A 24,922-nucleotide genomic window follows, 5' to 3' on the forward strand; every position below is an offset into this window, starting at 1 on the left:
CTGGGACAACATTAAATGCAACAACATTTGCATTATATGGGTTCCAGAAGGAGAAGAGAGAGAGAAAGGACCCAAGGAAATCTTTGAAGAGATTATAGTCAAAAACTTCCCTAACATGGGTAAAGAAATAGCCACCCAAGTCCAGGGAGTGAAGAGAGTCCCATACAGGATAAACCAAGGGAGAAACACACTGAGACACATAGTAATCAAATTGGAAAAAATTAAAGACAGAAAAATTATTGAAAGCAGCAAGGGAAAAAATGACAAATAACATAAAAGGGAACTCCCATAAGGTTAACAGCTGATTTCTCAGCAGAAACTCTACAAGCCAGAAGTGAGTGGCATGACATTTTAAAGTGATGAAAAGGAAGAACATACAACTAAGATTACTCTACCTGTCAAGGATCTCATTCAGATTCAATGGAGAAAACAAAAGCTTTACAGACAAGCAAAAGCTAAGAGAATTCAGCACCACCAAACCAGCTCTACAACAAATGCTAAAGGAAATTCTCTAAGTGGGAAACACAGAGAAGAAAAGGACCTACGAAAACAAACCCAAACCAATGAACAAAATGGTAATAGGGGGCTTCTCTGTTGGTGCAGTGGTTGAGAGTCCACCTGCTGATGCAGGGGACACAGGTTCGTGCCCTGGTCCAGGAAGATCCCACATGCCGCGGAGCAGCTGGGCCCATGAGCCATGGCCACTGAGCCTGCACGTCCAGAGCCTGTGCTCCACAACGGGAGAGGCCACAACAGTGAGAGGCCCGTGTACCGCAAAACAAACAAAAAATGGTAATAGGAACATACATATAGATAATTACCTTAAATATGAACAGATTACAGGCTCCAATGAAAAGACACAGGCTCGCTGAAGAAGTACAAAAACAAGACCCATATATATGCTGTCTACAGGAGACCCACTTCAGACATAGGGATACATACAGACTGAAAGTGAGGGGGTGGAAAAAGATATTTCATGCAAATGGAAATCAAAAGAAAGCAGGAGTAGCAATACTCATATCAGATAAAATAGACTTTAAAATAATGAATGTTACAAGAGACAAGGAAGGACACTACATAATGATCAAGGGATCACTCCAAGAAGATATACCAATTATAAATATATATGAACCCAACAGTGGAGCACCTCAATACATAAGGCAACTGCTAACAGCTATAAAAGAGGAAATCGATAGTAACACAGTAATAGCGGTGGACTTTAACACCTCACTTACACCAATGCACAGATCATCCAAACAGAAAATTAATAAGGAAACCAGCTTCCCTGGTGGTGCAGTGGTTGAGAGACCACCTGCCGATGCAGGGGATGCAGGTTCGTGCCCTGGTCCGGGAAGATCCCACATGCCACGGAGCGTCTGGGCCTGTGAGCCATGGCCGCTGAGCCTGTGCATCCAGAGCCTGTGCTCTGCAATGGGAGAGGCCACAACAGTGAGAGGCCCATGTACCACAAAAAAATAAAAATAAAAAAATAAGGAAACACAAGCTTTAAATTACACAATAGACCAGATAGATTTAATTGATATTTATAGGACATTCCATTAAAAAACAGATTACACTTTTTCCTCAAGTGCACGTGGAACATTCTCCAGGATAGATCACACCTTGGGTCACAAATCAAGCCTCAGTAAATTTAAGAAAATTAAAATCATGTCAAGCATCTTTTCTGACGACAACACTAAGATTAGAAATCAACTACAGGGAAAAAAACGTAAAAAATACAAACACGTGGAGGCTAAACAACATGTTACTAAATAACCAAGAGATCACTGAAGATATCAAAGAGGAAATCAAAACATACCTAGAGAAAAATGGCAACGAAAACACAATGATCCAAAACCAATGGGATGCAGCAAAAGCAGTTCTAAGAGGGAAGTTTATAGCAATACAAGCCTACCTTAAGAAACAACAAATATCTCAAATAAACAACCTAACTTTACACCTAAAGGAACTAGAGAAAGAACAAACAAAACCCAAACTTAGTAGAAGGAAAGAGATCATAAAGAACAGAGCAGAAATAAATGAAATAGAAATCAGCAAAACTAAAAGCTGGTTCTTTGAGAAGATAAACAAAATTGATAAACCATTAGCCAGACTCATCAAGAAAAAGAGGGAGAAGCCTCAAATCAATAAAATTAGAAATGAAAAAGGAGAAGTTACAACAGACACTGCAGAAATACAAAGCATCCTAAGAAACAACTACAAGCAATTCTATGCCAATAAAATGGACAACCTGGAAGAAATGGACAAATTCTTAGGGAGGTATAACCTTCCAAGACTGAGCCAGGAAGAAACAGAAAATATGAACAGACCAATCACAAGTAATGAAATTGAAACTGTGATTAAAAATCTTCCAACAAACAAAAGTCCAGCACCAGGCTTCACAGGTGAATTCTATCAAGCATTTAGAGAAGAACTAACACCCATCCTTCTCAAACTCTTCCAAAAATTGCAGACGAAGGAACACTCCCAAACTCATTCTATGAGGCCACCATCACCCTGATACCACAACCAGACAAAGATACTACAAAAAAAGAAAATTACAGACCAATATCACTAATAAATATAGATGCAAAAATCCTCAACAATATACTAGCAAACAGAATCCAACAACACATTAAAAGGATCACACACCTTGATCAAGTGGGATTTATCCCAGGGATTCAAGGATTCTTCAATATACACAAATCAATGTGATACACCATATTAACAAATTGAAGAAGAAAAACGATATGATCATCTCAATAGATGCAGAAAAAGCCTTTGACAAAATTCAGCACCCATTTATGATAAAAACTCTCGGAAAGTGGGCATAGAGGGAACCTACTTTAACATAATAAAGTCCATGTACGACAAACCCACAGCAAACATCATTCTCAATGGTGAAAAACTGAAAGCATCTCCTCTAAGAGCAGGAACAAGACAAGGATGTCCACTCTCACCACTATTATTCAACATAGGTTTGGAAGCCCTAGCCATGGCAATCAGAGAAGAAAAAGAAATGAAAGGAATCCAAATTGGAAGAGAAGTAAAGCTGTCACTGTTTGCAGATGACATGATACTACACATAGAGAATCCTAAAGATGCCACCAGAAAACTACTAGAGCTAATCAGTGAATTTGGTAAAGTTGCAGGGTACAAAATTAATGTACAGAAATCTCTTGCATTCCTACACACTAATGATAAAAAATCTGAAAGAGAAATTAAGGAAACATTCCCATTTACCATTGCAACAAAAAGAATAAAATGCCTAGGAATAAACCTACCTAGGGAGACAAAAGACCTGTATGCAGAAAACTATAAGACACTGCTGAAAGAAATTAAAGATAATACCAACAGATGGGGAGATATACCACGTTCTTGGATTGGAAGAATCAACATTGCGAAAATGACTCTACCACCCAAGGCATATTACAGATTCAATGCAATCCCTGTCAAAATACCAATGACCTTTTTCACAAAACTAGAACAAAAAATTTCACAATTTGTGTGGAATCACAAAACACCCTGAACAGCCAAATCAATTTTCAGAAAGAAAAATGGAGCTGGAAGAATCAGGCTCCCTGACTTCAGAGTATACTACAAAGCTACAGTAAACAAGACAGTATGGTATTGGCACAAAAACAGAAATATAGATCAATGGAACAGGATAGACAGCCCAGAGATAAACCCTCGCACCTATGGTCACCTTATCTTTGTTAAAGGAGGCAAGAATATACAATGGAGAAAAGGCAGCCTCTTCAATAAGTGGTGCTGGGGAAACTGGGAAGCTACATGTAAAAGAATGAAATTAGAACACTCTCTAACACCATACACAAAAATAAACTCAAAATGGATTAGAGACCTAAATGTAAGACCGGACACTATAAAACTCTTAGAGGAAAACATAGGAAGAACACGCTTTGACATAAATCAGAGCAAGATCTTTTTTGATCCACCTTGTAGAGTAATGGAGATAAAAACAAAAATAAACAAATGGGACCTAATGAAACTAAAAAGCTTTTGCAAAACAAAGGAAACTACAAACAAGATGAAAAGACAACCCTCAGAATGGGAGAAAATATTTGCAAATGAATCAACTGACAAAGGATTAATCTCCAAAATATATAAACAGCTCATGCAGCTCGATATTAAAGAAACAGACAACCCAATCCAAAAATGGGCAGAAGACCTAAATAGACATTTCTCCAAAGAAGACATACAGATGCCAAAAGGCACATAAAAAGCTGCTCAACATCACTAATTATTAGAGAAATGTAAATCAAAACTACAATGAGGTATCACCTCACACAAGTTAGAATGGGCATCATCAGAAAATCTACAAACAACAAATGCTGGAGAGGGTGTGGAGAAAAAGGACCCTCTTGCACTGTTGGTGGGAATGTAAATTGATACAGCCACTATGGAGAACAGTATGGAAGTTCCCTAAGAAACTAAAAATAGAACTACCATATGACACAGCAATCCCACTACTGGGCATATACCCAGAGAAAACTATAATTCAAAAAGATACATACACCCCAATGTTCATTGCAGCACTATTTACAATAGCCAGGACATGGAAGCAACCTAAATTCCCATCAACAGATGGATGGATAAAGAAGATGTGGTACATATATACAATGGAATATTCCTCAGCCATAAAAAGGAATGAAACTGAGTCATTTGTAGAGACGTGGATGGATCTAGAGACTGTCATACAGAGTGAAGTAAGTCAGAAAGAGAAAAACAAATATCGTATGTTAATGCATATATGTGGAACCTAGAAAAACAGTACAGATGAACTGGTTTGCAGGGCAGAAATTGAGACACAGATGTAAAGAAGAAAAGTATGGACACCAAGGGGGGAACATGAGGGGGGGGGTGTTTTGTGATGAATTGGGACATTGGGATTGACATATATACACTAATATGTATAAAATGGATAACTAAAAAGAACCTTTTGTTTTTTTGTTTTTTTGTTTTTATAAATTTATTTTATTTTATTTATTTTTGGCTGTGTTGGGTCTTCGTTGCTGTGCATGATCTTTCTCTAATTGCAGTGAGTAGGGGCTACTCTTCGTTGTGGTGCGTGGGCTTCTGATTGCAGTGGCTTCTCTTGTTGTAGAGCTCGGGCTCTAGGCGCACAGGCTTCAGTAGTTGTGGCACATGGGCTCAGTAGTTGTGGCTTGTGGGCTGTAGAGTGCAGGCTCAGTAGTTGCGGCACACGGGGCTTAGTTTCTCCATGGCATATGGGATCTTCCCGGACCAGGGCTCGAACCCCTGTCCCCTGCATTGGCAGGTGGATTCTTAACCACTGCGCCACCAGGGAAGCCCCTGAACCTGCTGTTTTTTAAAAAAGAATACTCCCTGGGAACTTCCCTGGTGGTCCAGTGGTTAAGACTCTGTGCTTCCAATGCAGGGGCCATGGGTTTGATCCCTGGTCAGGGAGCTAAGATCCCACATGCCGTGTAGTGTGGCTAAAAAATATTTAAATTTTTTAAAATTTTAAGTTAAAGAATGTTTTTGAATAAAAAATACTCCCTGAATTAATGAATAACACTTGTGTTCCTCTCTTCAACCTAAATCCCCAAGCCTCTATAACATGGACTAATGTCATAGCCCTTTATCACTTTGCCATTAATATGCAATACCCAGACTGTGCCCTCAAGTTCCTCTCACCTGGAATGTTCACTTGACTTCCTTGCATCCCACCCAATTCCAGCCTTTGAGTTTCAGCTCTAGTGTTTCTTCTACAGAGCTTCTGAAAACCATGCTGGTCTTCATGAAGCATCCTTTTTTGTGTAAGCTTAGATCTCACAGTCTCATTTCACACTTCATTATTTAATGCATTGCCCTCTTGTTTTATATACATTAGACTATTTTTCCAGTCAATTTGCAAGTCTCATGGAAGCCAGATCATTTCTGTGTCCTCCATGGTGCCCAGCATGGTGCTAATAAGCTAGGCAGATCATCAGTGTATGTGGATTGAAAGGTTTACATTTCTGATTTACAAAACCTGTTCAGGTCACATAGTAAGGGGCAAAAAAGATTTGCTGAAAGAATATAGTATACATCAAAAAACTGAACTGCAAAACAAAGTTCTGGAAATTTCCTAGGATAAAAATAAATGTATCTGGGTCTCAAACACAAGACTAAAGATTTTAGTCCTTGGCTTCTTCCATGGTCCCATCCCTCTGAGAATTCACAGTTCTTAGGCTAGAAGACTGCTAGTGTGACACAGGCTCTGGAAACATCAAACACTCCTCTCTTCAAAGTTTGAATCAATGAAAAGAACTTGTCCTGTCATCTTAAAATGACTCTTTTGACCTCTCCATGTAACAATTCACATATTGATACTGTGCATCTTCCTGTCTGTGAAATCTTTAGGATTCCAAGGTGTTCACTTAATAATTAAGTTGACTTAAATAAGCTTTCTAAGAAATAATTGGGATGAACATTTCAGGCAGCCAAATTACTCCTATGCTCAACCATATGAAAAAAAAATCCATCTGAAGTCACTTGGAAGGTAATACCAGGAAATCATTTTCAGCATTACAAGACATATTAAGAAGTTCAGTTGGAATAATTTACTACCTTAGATATTAGAACTACAGAATGCTAAGGCTATCTGCATTGCCTCCTAATAGAACTGATGAGAAAGTTATTAAGTGAATAAAATCTTCCTGCATTACACTATTACAGTCTTACAATCTTGTCATTTTACAGATGGGTTATTAATTTTATCAGTTGTCACTAAAGTAAGGAAAATAAATTTTCAAGAATATAAAAGGATGATTCATATCTTTTTTCTAATGTGTAGCATTCGTTGGCAATATGAAGACTGGAAAACTCAAAAATGATTTTTATTTATAGTATCCAAAGCATATTGATGGAATAATTATCAATTGCTAATATAAAATGTTTATATTAATGTATAAAATGCATAATGTATACAGTGAAGTACATATACAGCTCCATGAACTTTTACATATATATTCACCCATGTGACCACCACCCATATCGATATATAGAACACTTCCAGCCCAGAAGAAGGCTCCTGCCTGCCTTTTCCTGGTCAAACTCTACTACCTGTTACAATGTAATCATTGTCCTGATCTCTGTCACCATTGGTTAGCTTTTCTCGGTTGTGAAAATATGTGTAAATGAAGTTATACATTGTGTATCCTTTTGTGTCTGGCTTCTTTTGCTCAACACTCATCCATCTTGCTGTGTACATCCACAGTGTGTTCTTTTTCATGTTTGGCAAAATTCCATTGGATAAGCACACCACAATATATTTATCTATCCTGTGGGCATTTGGGGGTTTTCCAGTTTTTGATTATTACGAATAAATGTGCTACGAACATTCTTGTACATGTCTTTTCATGAACAGAAGTACTCATTTCTCTTGTGTGTGTATATCCAAGAGTGGGATTGTTGGCTTAAAGGGTGGGCATATTTGTGAACTGCCAAACAATTTGCTCAAATGATTGAACCATGTTATGTTTTAATTCATGAATAGAGTTTGTGAATCCAAGGTAACTACTATCGAATAGTCTAAATTGTGCCTTTTGTTTCTGGTTTATTAATATGTATCGACATTTTAAAAGTATATTGTTTTACACAGGTGCAAAAACTTGGCCAGCTCAAGTGTTAGTTGGAATTAAAGGTGAAAGGATTTTGAAAGTTTCATTTAAAAAATTCATCATTATAGAACGGCATTAAACAATTGGAACTTTAATAAGTTCTGGCATTTAGTGAATTACTCTTTCCTTTACAGTGTTGGGAATTAATGTTTGGAGATTAAAATTAATTAATAGTAATTTAGGGGCTTCCCTGGTGGCGCAGTGGTTGCGAGTCCACCTGCCGATGCAGGGGACACGGGTTTGTGCCCCGGTCCGGGAAGATCCCACATGCCGCGGAGCGGCTGGGCCCGTGAGCCATGGCCACTGAGCCTGCACGTCCAGAGCCTGTGCTCCACAACGGGAGAGGCCACAACAGTGAGAGGCCCGCGTACCGCCAAAAAAAAAAAAAAAAGTAATTTAGAAAAATGTATTAAGAAATGTGTTTGCCTTGGTCAAACAAGAATGATCTGGGCTAAAAATTATGTTTTGTTGAATGATTGGAGTTCATTCCTCCTACACCTGACAAAAATAACATTTTGATATCTCAGGCCCATGCCATTATTTTTCTATCCAGTTTTATTTTGTTCTCATAAAGCTATATAGTATTTTTTTTATTTTCATGTGACCAGGAATTATCTACTTGCTTTCACTGTAATTTGCCTGCATCTAATTTATCATTTTTTTTTAAAGGAAGAAGATTGGTCTTTATCTGTATACAAGGGATTGACAACAGAAGAGCACTAATTTTTCTGGGCAGAGACGCACACAGAGGTCTCATGTCATTTGATTCTGAATGCAAAATAAGATGCAGTTTTGCTTTTTCTGTTTCAGTTATCTCAGGGATCTCCAGAACCAATTGAGCCCAACTTTTTCACAGCAGATTACCATTTATTGCATCATTCATCAGGTCGAAACAGCCTATCCCCAAATAACCCAACAGGTAATGGTCTTCAACACAGGAAATCTGGCTTTCACAAAGAAATACATTGTTTGTATCAACAGCTATCCTTAAAAGATTATCTTCAATTTAAAATGAAAACAGTTTATTTTGATTATCTGTGGTGACAGTTGGAAGGACATACAGTAGGAATTTAGAAATTCCCTGAGATTTATTTTACACACTTGTGACACCTTCCTTGATCATTTATTAATACCATAAGCAAACAGAATCTGTGTGGGTAAATTGTATTTCCTTTTACTTCTTCTTATCTGGTGATGGGAAATCAAATGCTCAAAAACATCCAGGGGGATAAAAAGCAGAAATGAAGAGCTTGAATAAAACAGAAAATTTGACACTTACCTGAAGAATCCACATCAGACATATTTAATTTTTTTTCTTTTTTGAAAAAATTTCTCATAGGGAGGCAATATAACATAGGGATTAAAGGTATGTATTCTGTAAACCAGGATGCCTAGATTCAAATCTCAGCTCAAGCTCTTAGTAGCTGACCTTGAGCAAATTATTTGACCTCACTGAACCCCAGTTTTCTTGCCTGTAAAATGGGAACAAAAATGGTAACCATCTTAGGATTATAGCAATGATCAGTGTAAATATATAAAAAGTACTTAGCCAGTAGTAGGGACTCAGCATAATGTAATTTTTCTTGTGATATTTTTGACCTCAGAAGAGATCTTCAAGCTACTCTGAGGTTACAGAATTCCTAAATAATTTCGGAATCCCTGTAAACTATAGTTATATCTCTCAGTGGGGCAGACAGATGTGAAACTTTTACTGTTAAATGAAAACTTGCCATCTACTCAGACAAAAAATAAGCCTAATCCTGTTGTGCTTTTGAAGTTGCCTAATTTAGGCAAATCACTTCATGTACTAATTATCAAACTTTCCCTAAGTCTTGGACTCCTAGGATACAGCTAAACTGGGTAGACAGAACTGCATTTAAAATCATCCCTGAGAAATCTGTAAGATCGAGATAAACTGTTATCTAAAGTCATTTGCTTTTATTTATTTTTAATTGAACTACAGTTGATTTATAATATTGCGTTAGTTTCAGGTGTACAGAAAAGTGATCCAGATATATATATATTCTTTTTCAGATTCTTTTCCTTTTCCTTTATAGGTTATTAAAAATATTAAATATAGTTCCCAGTGCTATACAGTAAATCATTATTGTTTATATATTTTATATATAGTAGAGTGCATCTGTTAATCCCATATGCCTAATTTATCCCTCCCCCCCCTTTCCCCTTTGGTAACCATAGGTTTGTTTTCTATGTCTGTGAGTCTGTTTCTGTTTTGTAAATAAGTTCATTTGTATTATTTTTTAGATTCCACAGATAAGTGATATCATATAATATTTGTCTTTCTGACTTACTTCACTTAGTACGATGTGGTATATATATATATATCATTGAATATTAGCCATAAAAAAGAATAAAATCTTGCCATATGCAGCAACATGTATGGATCTAGAGATTATCATACTAAGTGAAGTAAAGTCATTTGCATCCCCCTGGGCAGGTAGGTCAGTCACAGGCCAGACTTCTTACCACAGCAGCCCTGCTGAGTGAAGAACTCTGGTGGAAGTCTCTCAGCATCCTGAGAGGGAGTTGACAGGCTCTTCCAGAAGCTGGATGCTCCTACCCAGAGCAGACCAGGTGTGTCCCTAGTCATGGCAGCCTGGACAGAAGCAAAGACAGCAGAACCAGGGAGCACTTTGGGCAACACCTTTAAGCTGGGCTTGAAAAACAAGCTACCAGCACTCACATCCTTGTGCGTCCTCTTAACCTTCAACCCATTCTCTTTTCTCTCTCCTAAGTAAGTGGCAGGGGAGCTCCTGGGCCTCCATGTGATAAGTGTTGATTGACCTGAGTGGAAATTGGTCAACATTGCTTTGGGTGGTGCTGGGGTTTGTTAATGTGCTGGTATATCATACTCAGACCAAACCTCAAAAGAATTACTGTCTTCTGATTTTAAATGTATTTTATTCCCTCCTGGCAGCCATAGCCAAGGGTTAGACCTTTGTTGTCCTCCTCTGTCTATTTCTGCCTTCCTCTAAGAATTTGTTTTTTTTCTAGCACATATCTACTCTTTTTGCCTTGTGGATTAGGAATAGTTTCTTAATCTTTTATTTGCCTATCAGGAGGTTTGTGTTTAGAACCACTCCTCCCCTATCCTTACACACACACACACACACACACACACACACACACACACACCCCTAACTTAATTGGCCAATTTATACCATGAGAAATGCACATAAATCTTGTGTATTATTTTGTGATGGCCACCCCAAAAGCCAAGATAATTTGGAATGTGTTTGTAAGTACTCATCTTCATCACTAAGAAACTGACCTCTTTTCACTGCATGTGAATCATAATTGCCAATAAAATCTAAGAAAACATGAACCAAATGTCAGGCTTTTCATAATTTATCTATTTCAGGTCTACCCTCCAGCTTTGATTTGGAGCAGGGGATAACATATGAACAGATGCAGGTGAGGTTTTTGTGGTGCCTCTGAATGATTTTATTTTGTTGCTTTTAATTCAATACTAACCTGATATTTTTTAACTTTAGATTGTGATTGAAGAAGTCCTAGAGGAAAGTGGTTATTACAACTTTACTTCTAACAGGTGAGATCTAGAAATGTGAAAATTCAATTTAGACCATTGGATATTAGATCTAATTTCTCTATCCTTGATTCTAGAGGTTTTCCCCAACCTTCTATTTTAAACACTTTTGTAAAATATCTTGGCTTAGACTTGATACAACTGTGAGTAGAATGTATGTTGACCATATTTTATATGGATGCAGCTGCTGTATTCTTGGTTGAAAAAGAAAGGGTGATCACTTAGTAGTAATTTACTCCTACATAATGAAATGGAAAATTATTTCTACATTTTTTTTTAAATTAAGCATGTTTGTCCCATATTGGAAGAGCCGAAACTCAAATGTCCATGACTAAAATCTAGCAATTATTTGTATAGAATGCAAGGGGGAAAGTGCAACTAAACAAAGAATCACTTCTGGTGAATTTAAGATATGTTTGTGGGAAAGGGATTTGTTGTTATGTGTTCCCATTTGCTTACCCTAAATAAGAAATTGCAGTTTACTGGGGCTGTGTTATCTTCTAAAATAATCATTATTGGTGATCTAAAAATATACTCTATTTTATATCAATTTCATTCAGTTATGGATTCCTGCAATTTTACTGTTGGGCACAGTTTAGGGCACAAAGATTTGAGTACAATTAGTTTGAGAGGCAATCCCAAGAAACTCTGGTAAGGGATTGAAGAAATAATTCAATAAAGATTTCATTTTCAAGTAAGTTACTGTTGTGGTGGTTGGAGCTTGATCCCATTGTGGAAATCTGAGAGCCAGTGGAGAACATGTACCTCAATTCTCCCACTTATGGACTGAGGGAGCTGGGATGGTATTTATCTCTAATTTCCATTAGTCATCGTTTGAGGCCTTTTTCCCCAGAGGACGTTAGTTCCCTGGCATTTCTGGCCTTCTGTAAGGGTGGACAAAGAAGATTCTAGAGACCAGAGATATCCTCAGGAAAAGAAACGCAGGTGCTGGCCGTAAGGAATCAGGCCAGCATGCTTTGAAGTGCTTTGAAAGAGGGGATATGGGCGCTGACAGTGTCTGCTATACATGAGCTGTCTCTTGACTTTTCCAAGGAGCCCACTCATAACAGAAGCATCAAATTGACCACGAGTAACCACTTACACATCCTATATGGCCAAAGTTGCCTTAGGAGACATAGTCCAGTGGAGTTTGTTTTCCCTAAGTGGGCTTTTCTACCTGGAGGAATAACCTTCCTGTCTAGCTAATGAAACTATCTGTTGACCACTATTTAAAGTATTCTAGAAGTCTTCCCCAAAGATAACTGTTAGCCGTGGAAAGAGAAAGAGGTCTCAAGAACATTCTATTAAGGTCATTATATTGAAATTAGAATATTTTTTGAGGTTAGGTTAGCCTTTTTTTTCCCTGTTTCAGTGAGTTGTTCTTATGAATCACAGATAAGATTATTCAGCTGCTTGCTCTTTTGGCTTGATAATATATTTCCAAAATACTATCTTTGTACATTAGGCCTGTTGTGATTTGTAACCACAGAGAAATGATGAGTAATTCTCATTTTCCAAGGGTATATTGTTAATAGAAATAACCATCTCCATTATAACTCTTCTCCCCCCATCCCTGGAGGGATTTTGGATTTTCATTTTTTCCTCTTGATCTGAGTACATCCAGCCTTCCATGGATAGTATGAATGTCTCTGTTCTTGACTCTCAGCAACTTATTATTTCAAGTGCCATTGGCTTGTAGTGGGGCAAAAGTCATGCTTATCATTTTTTTAATCACATTTTCTCAGAGACTCAGGATCATGGGCAATGGATGTCTTCAAATTTTTGCAGAAAATCAGCTAAATATAATGAAAAAACAGGGGTAAGGAACTTCGGGAAGCTCTTATAAGAGCTCTTATTTTTCCTTTTTTAGAAATAGTAATTCCAGTCTTATTTTGAAATTTATGGTTATCCTTTTCAATTCTACAGTTATTAAGTTTTTAAAAAATCAAACATTACTTCTACTTTCAAAGACATATTCCTGTATTAAAAGAAATTGCAGATTTTCTTCTTATGGTAAATAGACAATAAGAGGCCTAATGACAAAGGTGAAAATTTATTTACAGTTATATTCAGAATTGTGAATATAATATGAAGATATGATTTAAACGATCAAGTTAAAGTAATATATGATGGAAATGACATCAAATTTTCTTAAAATGTTCCAAATAAAAATGAATCATCTATTTAAAAATCCATATAACCAGGGGCTTCTCTGGTGGCGCAGTGGTTGGGAGTCCTCCTGCCGATGCAGGGGATGCGGGTTCGTGCCCCAGTCTGGGAAGATCCCACATGCTGCAAAGCGGCTGGGCCCATGAGCCATGGTCACTGAGCCTGTGCGTCCGGAGCCTGTGTTCCACAATGGGAGAGGCCACAACAGTGAGAGGCCCGTGTACAGCAAAAAAAAAAAAATCCATATAACCATGATACTCCCTTTTCAGCTCCTAATAGCAGTGATAGCATATATAATTGGGGGAGACAGTTTTCACGGTTTACCAGTGAAAATAACCTTTGGTTGTGCTTAAAGCCATTACTTGTTTACCGATATTCCCAATTAGTTTCCAAGAAGTAAGTCAAGCTCCACATAGAAGTACCTAATACTTCACAAACTGAAAGTGTACATAATTCCAAATATGAATCAGATCAGCTGTGACAGTCATGATTTTTCCGTACTCAAAGGATAGAGGATGCTAAATATCACAGGACATGTAGAGGTAATTAGAATCAGTACTTAGAATCAGTAGAGTGTATTTTCCCAAATAGGTTTTGTAAATAGCCAATATTATCAAAGATGATAATAGATGTTATATGAAAAATAAAGTTCCATGACCAAATATATTTGGGAAACCCTGAATGTACATTTTTCCATTTTGGGAGAATGTTGACACACATGACTATATTGAAAACTTTGAGATATACTTTAGGAAAGAAGTCTGTTGACCTTGTTTACCCAGTGAATTTCCATCTTTTACTTGGAACACAAGTTGAGAAAACCTTCCCTAGCAATGTGGTTTGAAATAAGAAACATTGTTTTAACTCCTCCACCAGTATCTAGTCAGATCTTCTATTGTTCTCATAATCATCATCATCATCTTAATTGTCATCACAGCCATCATTGCAAAATATTATTAAATGATCCTGATTAATAACCATGCAAAGGGAATTACATACATAAGTCCTGTATTCCTCAAGCTTACAGCTTAAGACTGTCAGTTCAAACCTATACACACATCTACAAAGCATCCAGACAGCAGCTAAAGCATTAAGCCAAGACATGGAACATTTCAGCTTAGATCATAGGGTTTATGTTTAGTTAGGGTTAGAGAGATGCTATTCTCAAATGGAAAGTCTCAGGATAAGGCCATTATCTAGCTATTAGCTGTCTTTGGGGAAGATACCTAGAACTGTTATAAGTAATGGTGAGACTGCTTAGGCAGTTGGTAGGAAGAATGTCTCAGGCACAACATACTGCATTAAAGAAAGTGATAACAAAAATAGAAACAGCAGCAAGGAGCCCTAACCTAAATGAGGGATTTGGGAAGGGGAAGTAGAACTGAGTTGAGATTGCAAGGAAAATGAAACAAGGTCAAAATAAACTGGGCCAGCCCCAGGTGGGCTCTATTTGTGGTCATTTGCAGGGATGTATGATTACCTATATTTTGCACACATTAATATTTAGCTTCCTTACCAGAAGGATACAGCCTGGCGTGCCTTCATTTTATCACTGTTCTAATGAGAGTGAAACTGTTGAGTTTTGTGAATGAATAGATGACCAGCATACCATTCTTTTATACTTAGGGGCACATATTAATATTTTACTTTGTAACAATGAAATATGTGTTGAGAGAAAAAGAAATCTACATTGAATCAACTTGCATTGCTTTAAAATAGGCATTTAATGTACAGGTTACTTTGGATGGGTATTAATTTTTCCACTGTAGGATTATTAGTTCCTATTACATTTATAATTTGAGAAAGAAAATGCTAGCACTGAACTTTAGCAAAAGTCAACTTTCTAAAAATCTCCCCATTCCATCATGTTTAGAATCACCTTTTTTTCATTGTGATTTATTTATTTATATACCTGAGCTACTGCTTTTGAAACTGAATATGTGAACTAAAATATTTGAGACTGTAGAGAACTTCTTCCACTTTTGAATCTTCTAGGTATCACTCCTATCCATGGGGGACCAAGAATCACCCAACCAAAAGATGAAAGTGCTGCATTTTGAATGGACTTGGTTTTCCCAGTGAAGATCAAGTTCTGGACTTCAACCACTACTGGCAAGATGCCCAAAGATTGGGTGCTGCTAAAAGAGTGTGGAAGAGAAAAGACCAACATACCATGGTGCCTGCAGGACCTCTTTCTGGAGGTCCAGTGCTAAGAGGCTTCATCCTTAGGACACATGTATACAGGATGACAGTGTGCTTCTGGGAGAAAATGCTGCAAAATTCATCTGTGAGAAGAAAACCCACTCCTTGTAGAACTTTCCTCCAAGTTAAAAAAAAAATACTTGTCATATTTTTCAAAGGAATCTACTTAGAATTGCTGAAACTATGTTTAAACGCATCTATGTATAAAAGATAGTTTTAGATAAAGAAAATTATAGAACTCAGAACAGTAATATATTGGGTGATTCACTGTATCCCTCAATGTTTTTAATCTTAAAAGAAATTCAGAATATGTGATCGAATTATTTTGTAGTTTTATTTGTTTGTTTTAATGAAAGGATTGGTTTTCTCTTAACCAGTTGGGTACTAGTGGTCTTGAACAGTATTTGTAACCTTGCACAGCCTCTGGGAATAACAGTCAAATTGTCATATTTAAGCTAAGAATGTATTGATGTATAGTTTGTGTATATGTATATATGCATGGGGGAGGAGGAAGGTTTTGATTAGGCTAATGTTTTGCTGCTAATCAAACTCATAGTGTTTTTAGGACACTTTGAAGAGTCATAGAGTCTATGAAAGAGATGCACTATTCCATATTCCAAGTCCTGCCTAACTGAAATTACCAACATTGCTTTTAAATTTTTTATTGCTTGAGAATTTGAAATGAAAATAAGTTATATAATAAAATATAAATGTCTTCTTTATTCATTGAAACGTCTCTAGAAAAGAGAACCCAGAGCACCAAAACAGTGTCCCATTCCTGTGTGGGGATAATTTATGGTGAAAATTCTCTAGGTTCTTATTGGGCTAAAATCTCTTCAACTGGCTTCTTATAACTGGTATAATGTCAAGAAATTATTGCCAAATCAGACTGCACTTCTAACTACTTAAGAAGATTTTAAATCTATATAATTAGTAATCTGAAACCTGAAATTATGCTTTTTATTTACTTCTCACTACGTTCTATCTTATTTACATTGATATATTTTTAGTATGATCAAATAAAATTTAGTACTGTGGTTGAAACACAATAATCTTTTCTGTAGTATGGAAAAATCTCTTAATGTGAATCCATACTATTTTTACAGTTAGTATGTTTAGTACTTAAACTATATCCTATTCTCTTTAACCCATTCCTTTGAAAATTACCAGTGAATCCTTGTCTTTAAGCCAAATTAATAATTACAAACACACTGTAATTTAAAGTAATAGATGAGAATACAGGAATGAAAATTTTCAGTTTTAGCTTTCAACCAAATTCATCCACATGTGAAATTTACATGTGAAGTCAAAAGGCTATGATATTGTTGATTTAAACCAGGAAAAATTCTATTTCTATTCCAGCTTAACTTGAACCTACATGATTATATTTTATCTCTTTTCATGTATGGAATGGGCACATGTCTTTATTGTACAGGAGGCACAGGCCTAGAGGGGCACAAATTTTCATTGTGATAGAAACCAGTATTTAGAAACAAACCAAGCTATAGGGTGAAAGTTTGAACTATAAAGTTCTTCTCAAATGGTGTAGAAGAGCATAGTATTCAGAGGTCACACCTTGGTAAGAAAAGAGAAATTGCTTATTTGAAGGTGTTTTTAAATGCATAAATTTTTTTAACATCTTTATTGGCGTATAATTGCTTTACAATGGTGTGTTAGTTTCTGCTTTATAACAAAGTGAATCAGTTATACATATACATATGTTCCCATATCTCTTCCCTCTTGTGTCTCCCTCACTCCCACCCTTCCTATCCCACCCCTCTAGGTGGTCACAAAGCACCGAGCTGATCTCCCTGTGCTATAATGCATAAAATTTTAAATGCATACCTTATTGACCAGAAAGGAGCAAAATGTTTCCAACTAACTTCTAGACCATACAAATGGCAGGTATTATGCTAGAAGTTAGTAAGAATTAACAAAAATAAGCAAACGAATGTCTTTTTCAACAGCAGCTTTAGGCCCATCAACAGCTCTAAGCTGATAGATGCATTCTTTTGCCAAAATGATATATTCTTAAACTACGACAGTCACTGAATCAGCATTCTCCCAGTGCAAGACCAAGACTTTAAGGGAAGGTTAGGCACTGGTAAGGGAAGCGTTTTGTGCAGGGGGTCACATCCCAGCAAGGAGGTTAACAAGGAGCCCCTTCCCTTCACAGTAAAACAATGATCATTTTGTTTTGACTATCTAAACTGTCTTCTAGTGCAAAGTTGTTACTTGAACTTAGTAGGCCTCATTCTTTTCCTGATTGCATTTCAATTTTTTCTCTTTATTTTATATAATTTTTAAATTCTTTGTTGTGCAATGAAATCTCTGTGATTTCATCTAATTCTAAGTCGCTGAATATTTGTATGGGACAGATTATGAATCAGCCTTCTCAGATCATTTTTGATACACAAAATACTTGTTGATTTTGTTTTGACTTCCCTGGTGGTGCAGTGGTTAAGAATCCTCCTGCCAATGCAGGGGCACGGGTTCCATCCCTGGTCAGGGAAGATCCCGCATGCCCAGAGCAACTAAGCCCATGCGCCACAACTACTGAGCCTGCGCTCCTAAAGCCCATGCTCCGCAACAAGAGAAGCCACTGCAATGAGACGCCTGCACATCACAATGAAGAGTAGCCCCTGCTCACCGCAACTAGAGAAAGCCCACATGCAGCAATGAAGGCCCAATGCAGCCAAAATTTAAAAAACTAAATTTAAAAAGTTAAAAATTAAATTTAAAAAAATATTGTTAAAAAAAACTCTATCTGAATATGTGTACTTGAAATTGTCTTTTTTTTTTTTTTTTTTTTTGCGGTACACGGACCTCTCACTGTTGTGCACTGTTGTGGCCTCTCCCATTGTGGAGCACAGGCCCTGGATGCGCAGGCTCAGCGGCCATGGCTCACGGGCCCAGCCGCTCCACGGCATGTGGGATCTTCCCGGACTGGGGCACGAATCCGTGTCCCCTGCATCGGCAGGCAGACTCTCAACCACTGTGCCACCAGGGAAGCCCCCTGTCATTTCCTTTTTAAAAGCAGAATATTTCATTCTCAGGGAAGTGACTGCAGCAGGCATATGTGCTTACTGTTTGTTAACTTTATCTTCTTCCAGAAATGTGATATTTAATTAGAGATCTTCAGAGAATAGTGACATGTACACTAGACCCTGAGCTCATAGATGCATTTCAGAAACTTTCTGGGAAAACAAACACTACTGAGTTTTGTGTGGACATCTATGCGGTTCTGGGTGATATGTGTACATCTATTTTGGCATTCTAAAGCAGAACTTAATTAAGAAACATTGTTATGAAGTTTACCCAAATGATGGAACTGAATTGGAGTTAAGGTCTTCCTAGAGATACCATCTATGACTTATTAAATACTATGAATTTTGATGTTCAAAAACTAACATAGGACTTGTTGATTATGTGCAATCCCAGCAATATCATCAATTAATCACCATTTGTATTTAAGATGTGTGAAGGTGACAATATTGCTTAGTGAATTCCATCAGTATTAATATGTATAGAATCCACATCCTTTTGATATGCTGAATTGAAAAATATATTTATTGCTACCTCTCTCTTTTGTTGGGAATGGTGAAGAGCCATGTACATTAAATATGCTGGATTCCTTTAGAAATGGCTTCAGCTTCTGTCTGAAGGCAGGAAAAACTTTTTAAACCTACTTTTATTGTTTTTCCCTTGACTTTATTTATGGTGTATATTCACGAGCACAGAAATCAACTGGAGATACAATGCACAGGCATCAGAACTGACACAGTTTCTCAGCATATTAGAGATACAGCTATGAAGGACTCCCAAGCAAGGGAACCTCAACGCTTCTGTGTCAACCTGGACTCTTTGGATGAAATTCCATCCAAACATGAAATTCTTCATGTTTGACAACTAAATGAGATAACAAGTTATTTTACATATACCTTTATGGTATCTTTCAGATTGTATCCTTTGATGGAAATTTACAGTTTTGGATAGGTTATTTTTCCAGTTGAAATGTGCTGCTATCAGTGTGCTCAACCCTTGAATGCTGTTTTCCATACTGATAGGAAGACACAAATGTCTCAGGGGAACAACTTTGTGATAAAGAAATTCTTATATGTGTCATTACAGTTAAATTGTATATTATAAATATTACTGTTATGGTTGATTACAATCCTGCTGTGATGTTTTGAAATTTGAAAAATGGACAGGAAAGATTTTATGACTTTGACAGGGTGACTGATAGATATTGCAAATTTTCATGCTCTCTGGGACTATGGGTGATAGTTGTTTTTAAAAATGAAGATCACATGTCCTAAAATCATAGCAGCATTCGTGGTATGTGAGGTGTGCTAGATTTTTTTGCTACACATATATAGCAATTAACTATTAATATAAAAGTTTTTAAATACAGTCTTTTGCTTTATGTTAAAAGTAAATGAACTCTATTCTCAATTGAAAACTGAATATTATTCCTCTAAATGTGACAAGCTTCCTTTTTTCATTCTGTAGTATGAAACTTTGCACTGTACTCAGGAACTGCACTTAGAGGTAGCAAAATTGTATTACAGCAAATATGTGATTCTTCAAGTAAACATGTGGAAGTAGCCTATCTTGTTTCTCCTAAACAAGGTTGGAAGTTTTGTCTTTAGAGAAAGTTACTGTTATTTTGATAGGTTATCAACAAGTCTGAATAGGTGCTTGGAATTGACCTAGTGAACTCACAAATGAAAAATTAGCTGAAGTTTTTGCAAATGTGATGAACTGTTTCCAAAAAAACAAGTAGAAAGAGGATTGGACTAGAAATAACAAACCAAGAGGAACAAATGTTTTAAGGCCTTAGCACCTTTAAGCCAGACTGAAAGGATCTCATAAAATATTCCTAACCCATGATTTAGTTCTACATTTCAAGCACCAGTTGAGTCAGGGTTCTGAAAAAGAATTATAAGTCTTATAAATGGCATTACATTTTAGCTTTCCTTGCCCTCCATGTCCTCTGTGTTTACCTCACGAATTTTGAAAGAAATGGAGCTGGTTCAGGGATACCTCATGTCCAGAAGGAATAGATGAACTGTTTGGATGAGCCCAACATTAGCACTGATAGAAATGAATAAATGCAAGCACTCAGAAGTGAAATCCTAACTTGCCAAAGAGGAAAGATGAACCTTTCAAGGAGGTGAGATGATCCCCAGCTAAAAACTGCTTTGAGAAGTCAGAGGGCAGGTAGAAGGCCAGTGGTTCCCCAATGCCTGGCATCACCCAGCAGGCTGGTCACCAGGTGGTGAGCAGTTGGCAAGGGACCAGGGAGCTCCAGAACTTGAATGATTCCTGTTGCGGGTGTCTTCTGGAGGTAACTGATCACACCTCTCCCCAGTGTGCATTGGACTGTTACCTCAGCACTGTCTCAGGTAAGCAGACCACCCAGCGTAGTAGCAGACGGCCCCCAGTAACTTGTCCTTAGGAGAGGGTCCCTGTGAAGCATTCTAAAGAAACAGCTTTATCTGCTAGTAAGTGAACATGGTTCTCCCCTGGGGACCATGTTTTCTTCCCCATCTTTCATCCATGTTCTCAGGCCCATTTCCTCTGACAGTGCAATAATATTACAAGAAATCTATATGGAACTTAAATAGATAAATGCAAGCAGACTTGCATGTGGTTATACTTAGCTAAATTAGGAAAGAAATACTTCAAGGTACTTCAGTTGTTTGCAAGTAAGCCAGTTGATAAACAAGTTGTGAAAAGAGTCCATCTTTTCACTCTTCTAAAATGGAAAACAAAAATCACTTAAAAACTTACCTATGTCTACAAAAATTGTTGTTGAGATTTTGATAGGAATTGTAACCTTGTACTAATTTTAGGAATTCACATCTTTACCACGTAGTTTTCTAATTCATGAATTCAGTATGTCTCTTTGTTTATTGAGATTTCCTTTGATTTCTTTCATCAGATTTGTGTAGTTTCAAGATGCATGCTTTGTTAGACTTACCCCTATTTCAGTTTCTTTTGAATGGTTGTAAGTTTGAATGGTTAAAAATTATTTTTAAAAATTTTATTATCAAGAAAATCACTTAAAAGAAAAATCTTTTGATTGCATTTTGTCTATTGACATTTAGTGGATCAAAACTGAGTTATAATGCTTCCTGTATTCTCTTTTTCCCACTGGTGAGTTTGTGAGGATCAAAAAGAAGTGCAACCCCTAATCTCACGTTGCACAGAGCTTCTAGTTTCTGGACAGCTCTGGGTCTGAGATGAAGGCCTGTGCCCACAGGATGGGAGAGTACTTCCAATTTGCTCTGAGCCTCAAAGAGAGCATCTTTTTCTTACCAGCCCCATCCCCAGACCTCTCTTCTTTCTCCACACGCCCTCTCACCATTCCTGCCAGAGGAACAGGCTGTCACCAGGTTTCCTGCAGGGAAAGAGAATGCTTGAGGCTCTATGAAGATCTGTGACATGGAGGGACAGTGGGCAGGGAACTCTGTCCTCCTGTGTGAGCACTGAGGCTCCAAGGTGAGATTGGAGGCCTTGGAAGAGAAGAAAAATGGGACTGTTCTGTAAAAGATGTATATAAAAGATGCAAGCACCCTTTATCTTTGCTGTCACTTAAACTCTGTAAAATGCTAAAGAAAATTTAAAATGTATTTTCAACCTTATTGGAAAAGAATTTCTCTTCTATCAAGAGTTTACAACAAGTGGTCATATTTTTCTCTCAGCAGCTCCCTCAGTCTCTGCTTTTATGCTTTTAAGTGTTTTAAGTGTCTTTTTTTAAAAAAGTTCCAAGCAGGCAATCACATATGTGTCCAAGCTCAAATATGTCCTGAAGCAATGGAAAGCATAGCAATTATCTGTTGTTACAATCAGGCACCTTAAACTTAGTGACTTAAACTGACAAGAATTTATTCTCTAGTCAGTGGGTCAGCTGGGTGATGTTCTGCTGTTCTGAGCAGGGCTCCCTCATGTGTCTATGATCAGCTGGCTGGTTGTCAGAGTCTGGCTGGTCTAGGATGGACCCAGAGAGGACAGGGTAGCTCTCTTCCATGTGTCCCTCACATCCCTCCAGTAACCTAGCAGATGTATTGTTTTTGTGCTGGTAGCAAGAGTTAAAGAATGTCGAAATGCAAGACACCTTTGTCAAGCCTCTGCTTACATCAAGTTTTCCCCATTCCACTGGCTAAATCAGATCACACATTCAAACCCAACGTTAGTGTGGGCAGGTGTATCAGGTTTTTATTGCTGTATAACAAATTGCTATACACTTAGCAGTTGGAAAGTACACACTTTTTCTTTTTCTCTCACAATTTCTGGAGATCAGAAATTTGAGCACACCTCAAGTGAGTTCTCTCATAGCCTGGAATCAAAGTGTGGGCCATGGTCTGGGGTCTCATCAGAGCCTTAGGATCCTCTTCCAAGCTCATGCAATTTTGGACAGACTTGAGTTCCTTGTATTTGTAGGACAAGGTCTCAGTAATTGAATGCTGCCTCTAGTCCCCTGCCTGGTGACCCTTTCTATAGACAAGACAGTTCACATCAAGGCAGCTTGCTTCTTCAAGGCCAGTAGGAAAGTCAGTCTCCCTCTCTCTGTCTGTCTGTATCTATCTCTCTCTTTCTCATAAGACAGTTTTATAATATAACCAAGTCAAGGGAGTGAAAGTCCATCACCTTTACCATATTCTAGTTGTTATAAGCAAGTCACAGGTGTAGCCTACACACAAGGGGAGGGGATTATACAATAGAATGAATGATTGGGGTCACCTTAGGATGTCTGTCACAGAGAGAAATACCAAAGCCACAGATACAGGTAGACCTGAAAAACTGGGGTCATGAAATATGAAACATCACAATATCAAAATACCTGGAGAAGAAAGAATTGTGTGAGGTAGTCTCATGAAAATAACCTCAGACTACAGGACCTGAATTCTTAGAACATTTTCAGTCTCTGTCCCAAGATTCAGTTAGATGCCTTCAACAGGCTATTTGAAAAATAGATCTAATCCAGAAAATAGGCAAACCAACCTCAGTCACTGACATGAGAAGCAGAAACAGAAATTCTACTTCTTCCAGAAGCCAGAGGGGCTTTCAGTAGCATCACAGTTAACATCCCCCACATACTTCTACCTTGATGCAGTGTGCTTGATTTAATCCTTTATCAAATGGGAACAAATTGATTGTTCTCAGTAATTATGTTTTTATAGCAGAGAACAGGAATTAAATAAGTGAATTATAGAATATAGCTCTATATAGCTACAAATTGCAATCTTAAAAAAATACCTCATAAGCAATGAATACAGGAAAATGTCACCCAAAGTTAAAGATTATTCCTCTCTTCTCAAGATTAAGTGTATATAATTTTATACTCATTTCACTTTATATGAAACTGCCCTTATAACACCGATTTAATTTGCTGTCATACTATAAAGACTAAATGTCATGAATTAATTGTGTACATACACTGTTTTTGTCTCTTGAACCATGCAGACATTTTAACCATTTTTGGTATGTGCAAAACGTTGTTTATATAACTCAGAAAATTTGTTGCAATTTTCCTAATGAACATATAGGTATAAATATTGTGAATTGCTCAGGAAACAAATTACTTAAAGTCTAAATTTATTTTCACATGGAACAAGAAGTAAAGTTGATTAAGGATTTGGGCCCTTGGCTCACATAGACTTGGGTTTGAATGCCAGCTCCATGATTTTCTACTTGGATGACTTCAGACCAAGGACTTAACATTTCTAAGGTTTAGCTTCCACATCTATATAATGGAGATAATAGTAGATTTCGCTTTAAAAGGTTACAGAATCTAGACTTGATGCAAGAGCTAAGCACTACAATAGGAGTAAGCCACTCAGTACTGTATCAGCCAGACTCCACCCAGGCCCCACAGACCCAGGGCCCTCGGACTATTTCTGTGTGTGTGGCCTCCTGATGCACTTTCTCTCCCGACAGCCTGCATGTCTGAGGAACTGTCCTTAGGGGGAACTTGCTAGAACCCATTTTGCCTGCTGGCAATGGTAACAACTGGTACAGGGAAGCAAGTCCTCCAGCACCCTCACCTCTGACTGAGACAGCTCTGAGGGTACTCTTCACTCTTTCACAGTTCCCTGCACCACGGAGTCAAAGCCACCCTCCACAGCACTGTGCCTGCCTCCCATCCTGCCCCTGTCTCACCTCTCCTCTCACAGTTTCCCTGGTAACACCTACTGATGAATGTGTCCCACATCTCAGGACACGCTTCTGGGAAAGCCCCCATAAGGCACTGGCAGAATATAAGAGGCCAAATTAATATTAGCTTAAATTTTTGGTGACAAAGAATGTGGATTGACAATCACTTAATGGT

General features: G+C 37.6%; 1 protein-coding gene across 1 annotated transcript in view; it reads left to right on the top strand.

The window, feature by feature from the left end:
• Window positions 1-21,657, top strand: part of NEK10 (NIMA related kinase 10) — a 321,275-nt gene extending 299,618 nt beyond the window's left edge. Inside the window, exons 34-37 of the mRNA XM_012536668.3 lie at window positions 8,457-8,565; window positions 11,029-11,081; window positions 11,162-11,217; window positions 15,379-21,657. Coding sequence (XP_012392122.2) covers window positions 8,457-8,565; window positions 11,029-11,081; window positions 11,162-11,217; window positions 15,379-15,427 — 267 coding nt within the window. The 3' untranslated portion in view covers window positions 15,428-21,657. The remainder of the gene's footprint in view (window positions 1-8,456; window positions 8,566-11,028; window positions 11,082-11,161; window positions 11,218-15,378) is intronic.
• The last annotated feature ends 3,265 nt before the right edge of the window (window positions 21,658-24,922 follow it).

Source organism: Orcinus orca, chromosome 10 (genome assembly GCF_937001465.1).
Source record: "Orcinus orca chromosome 10, mOrcOrc1.1, whole genome shotgun sequence".
In the NCBI taxonomy this organism is placed as follows: Eukaryota; Metazoa; Chordata; class Mammalia; order Artiodactyla; family Delphinidae; genus Orcinus; species Orcinus orca.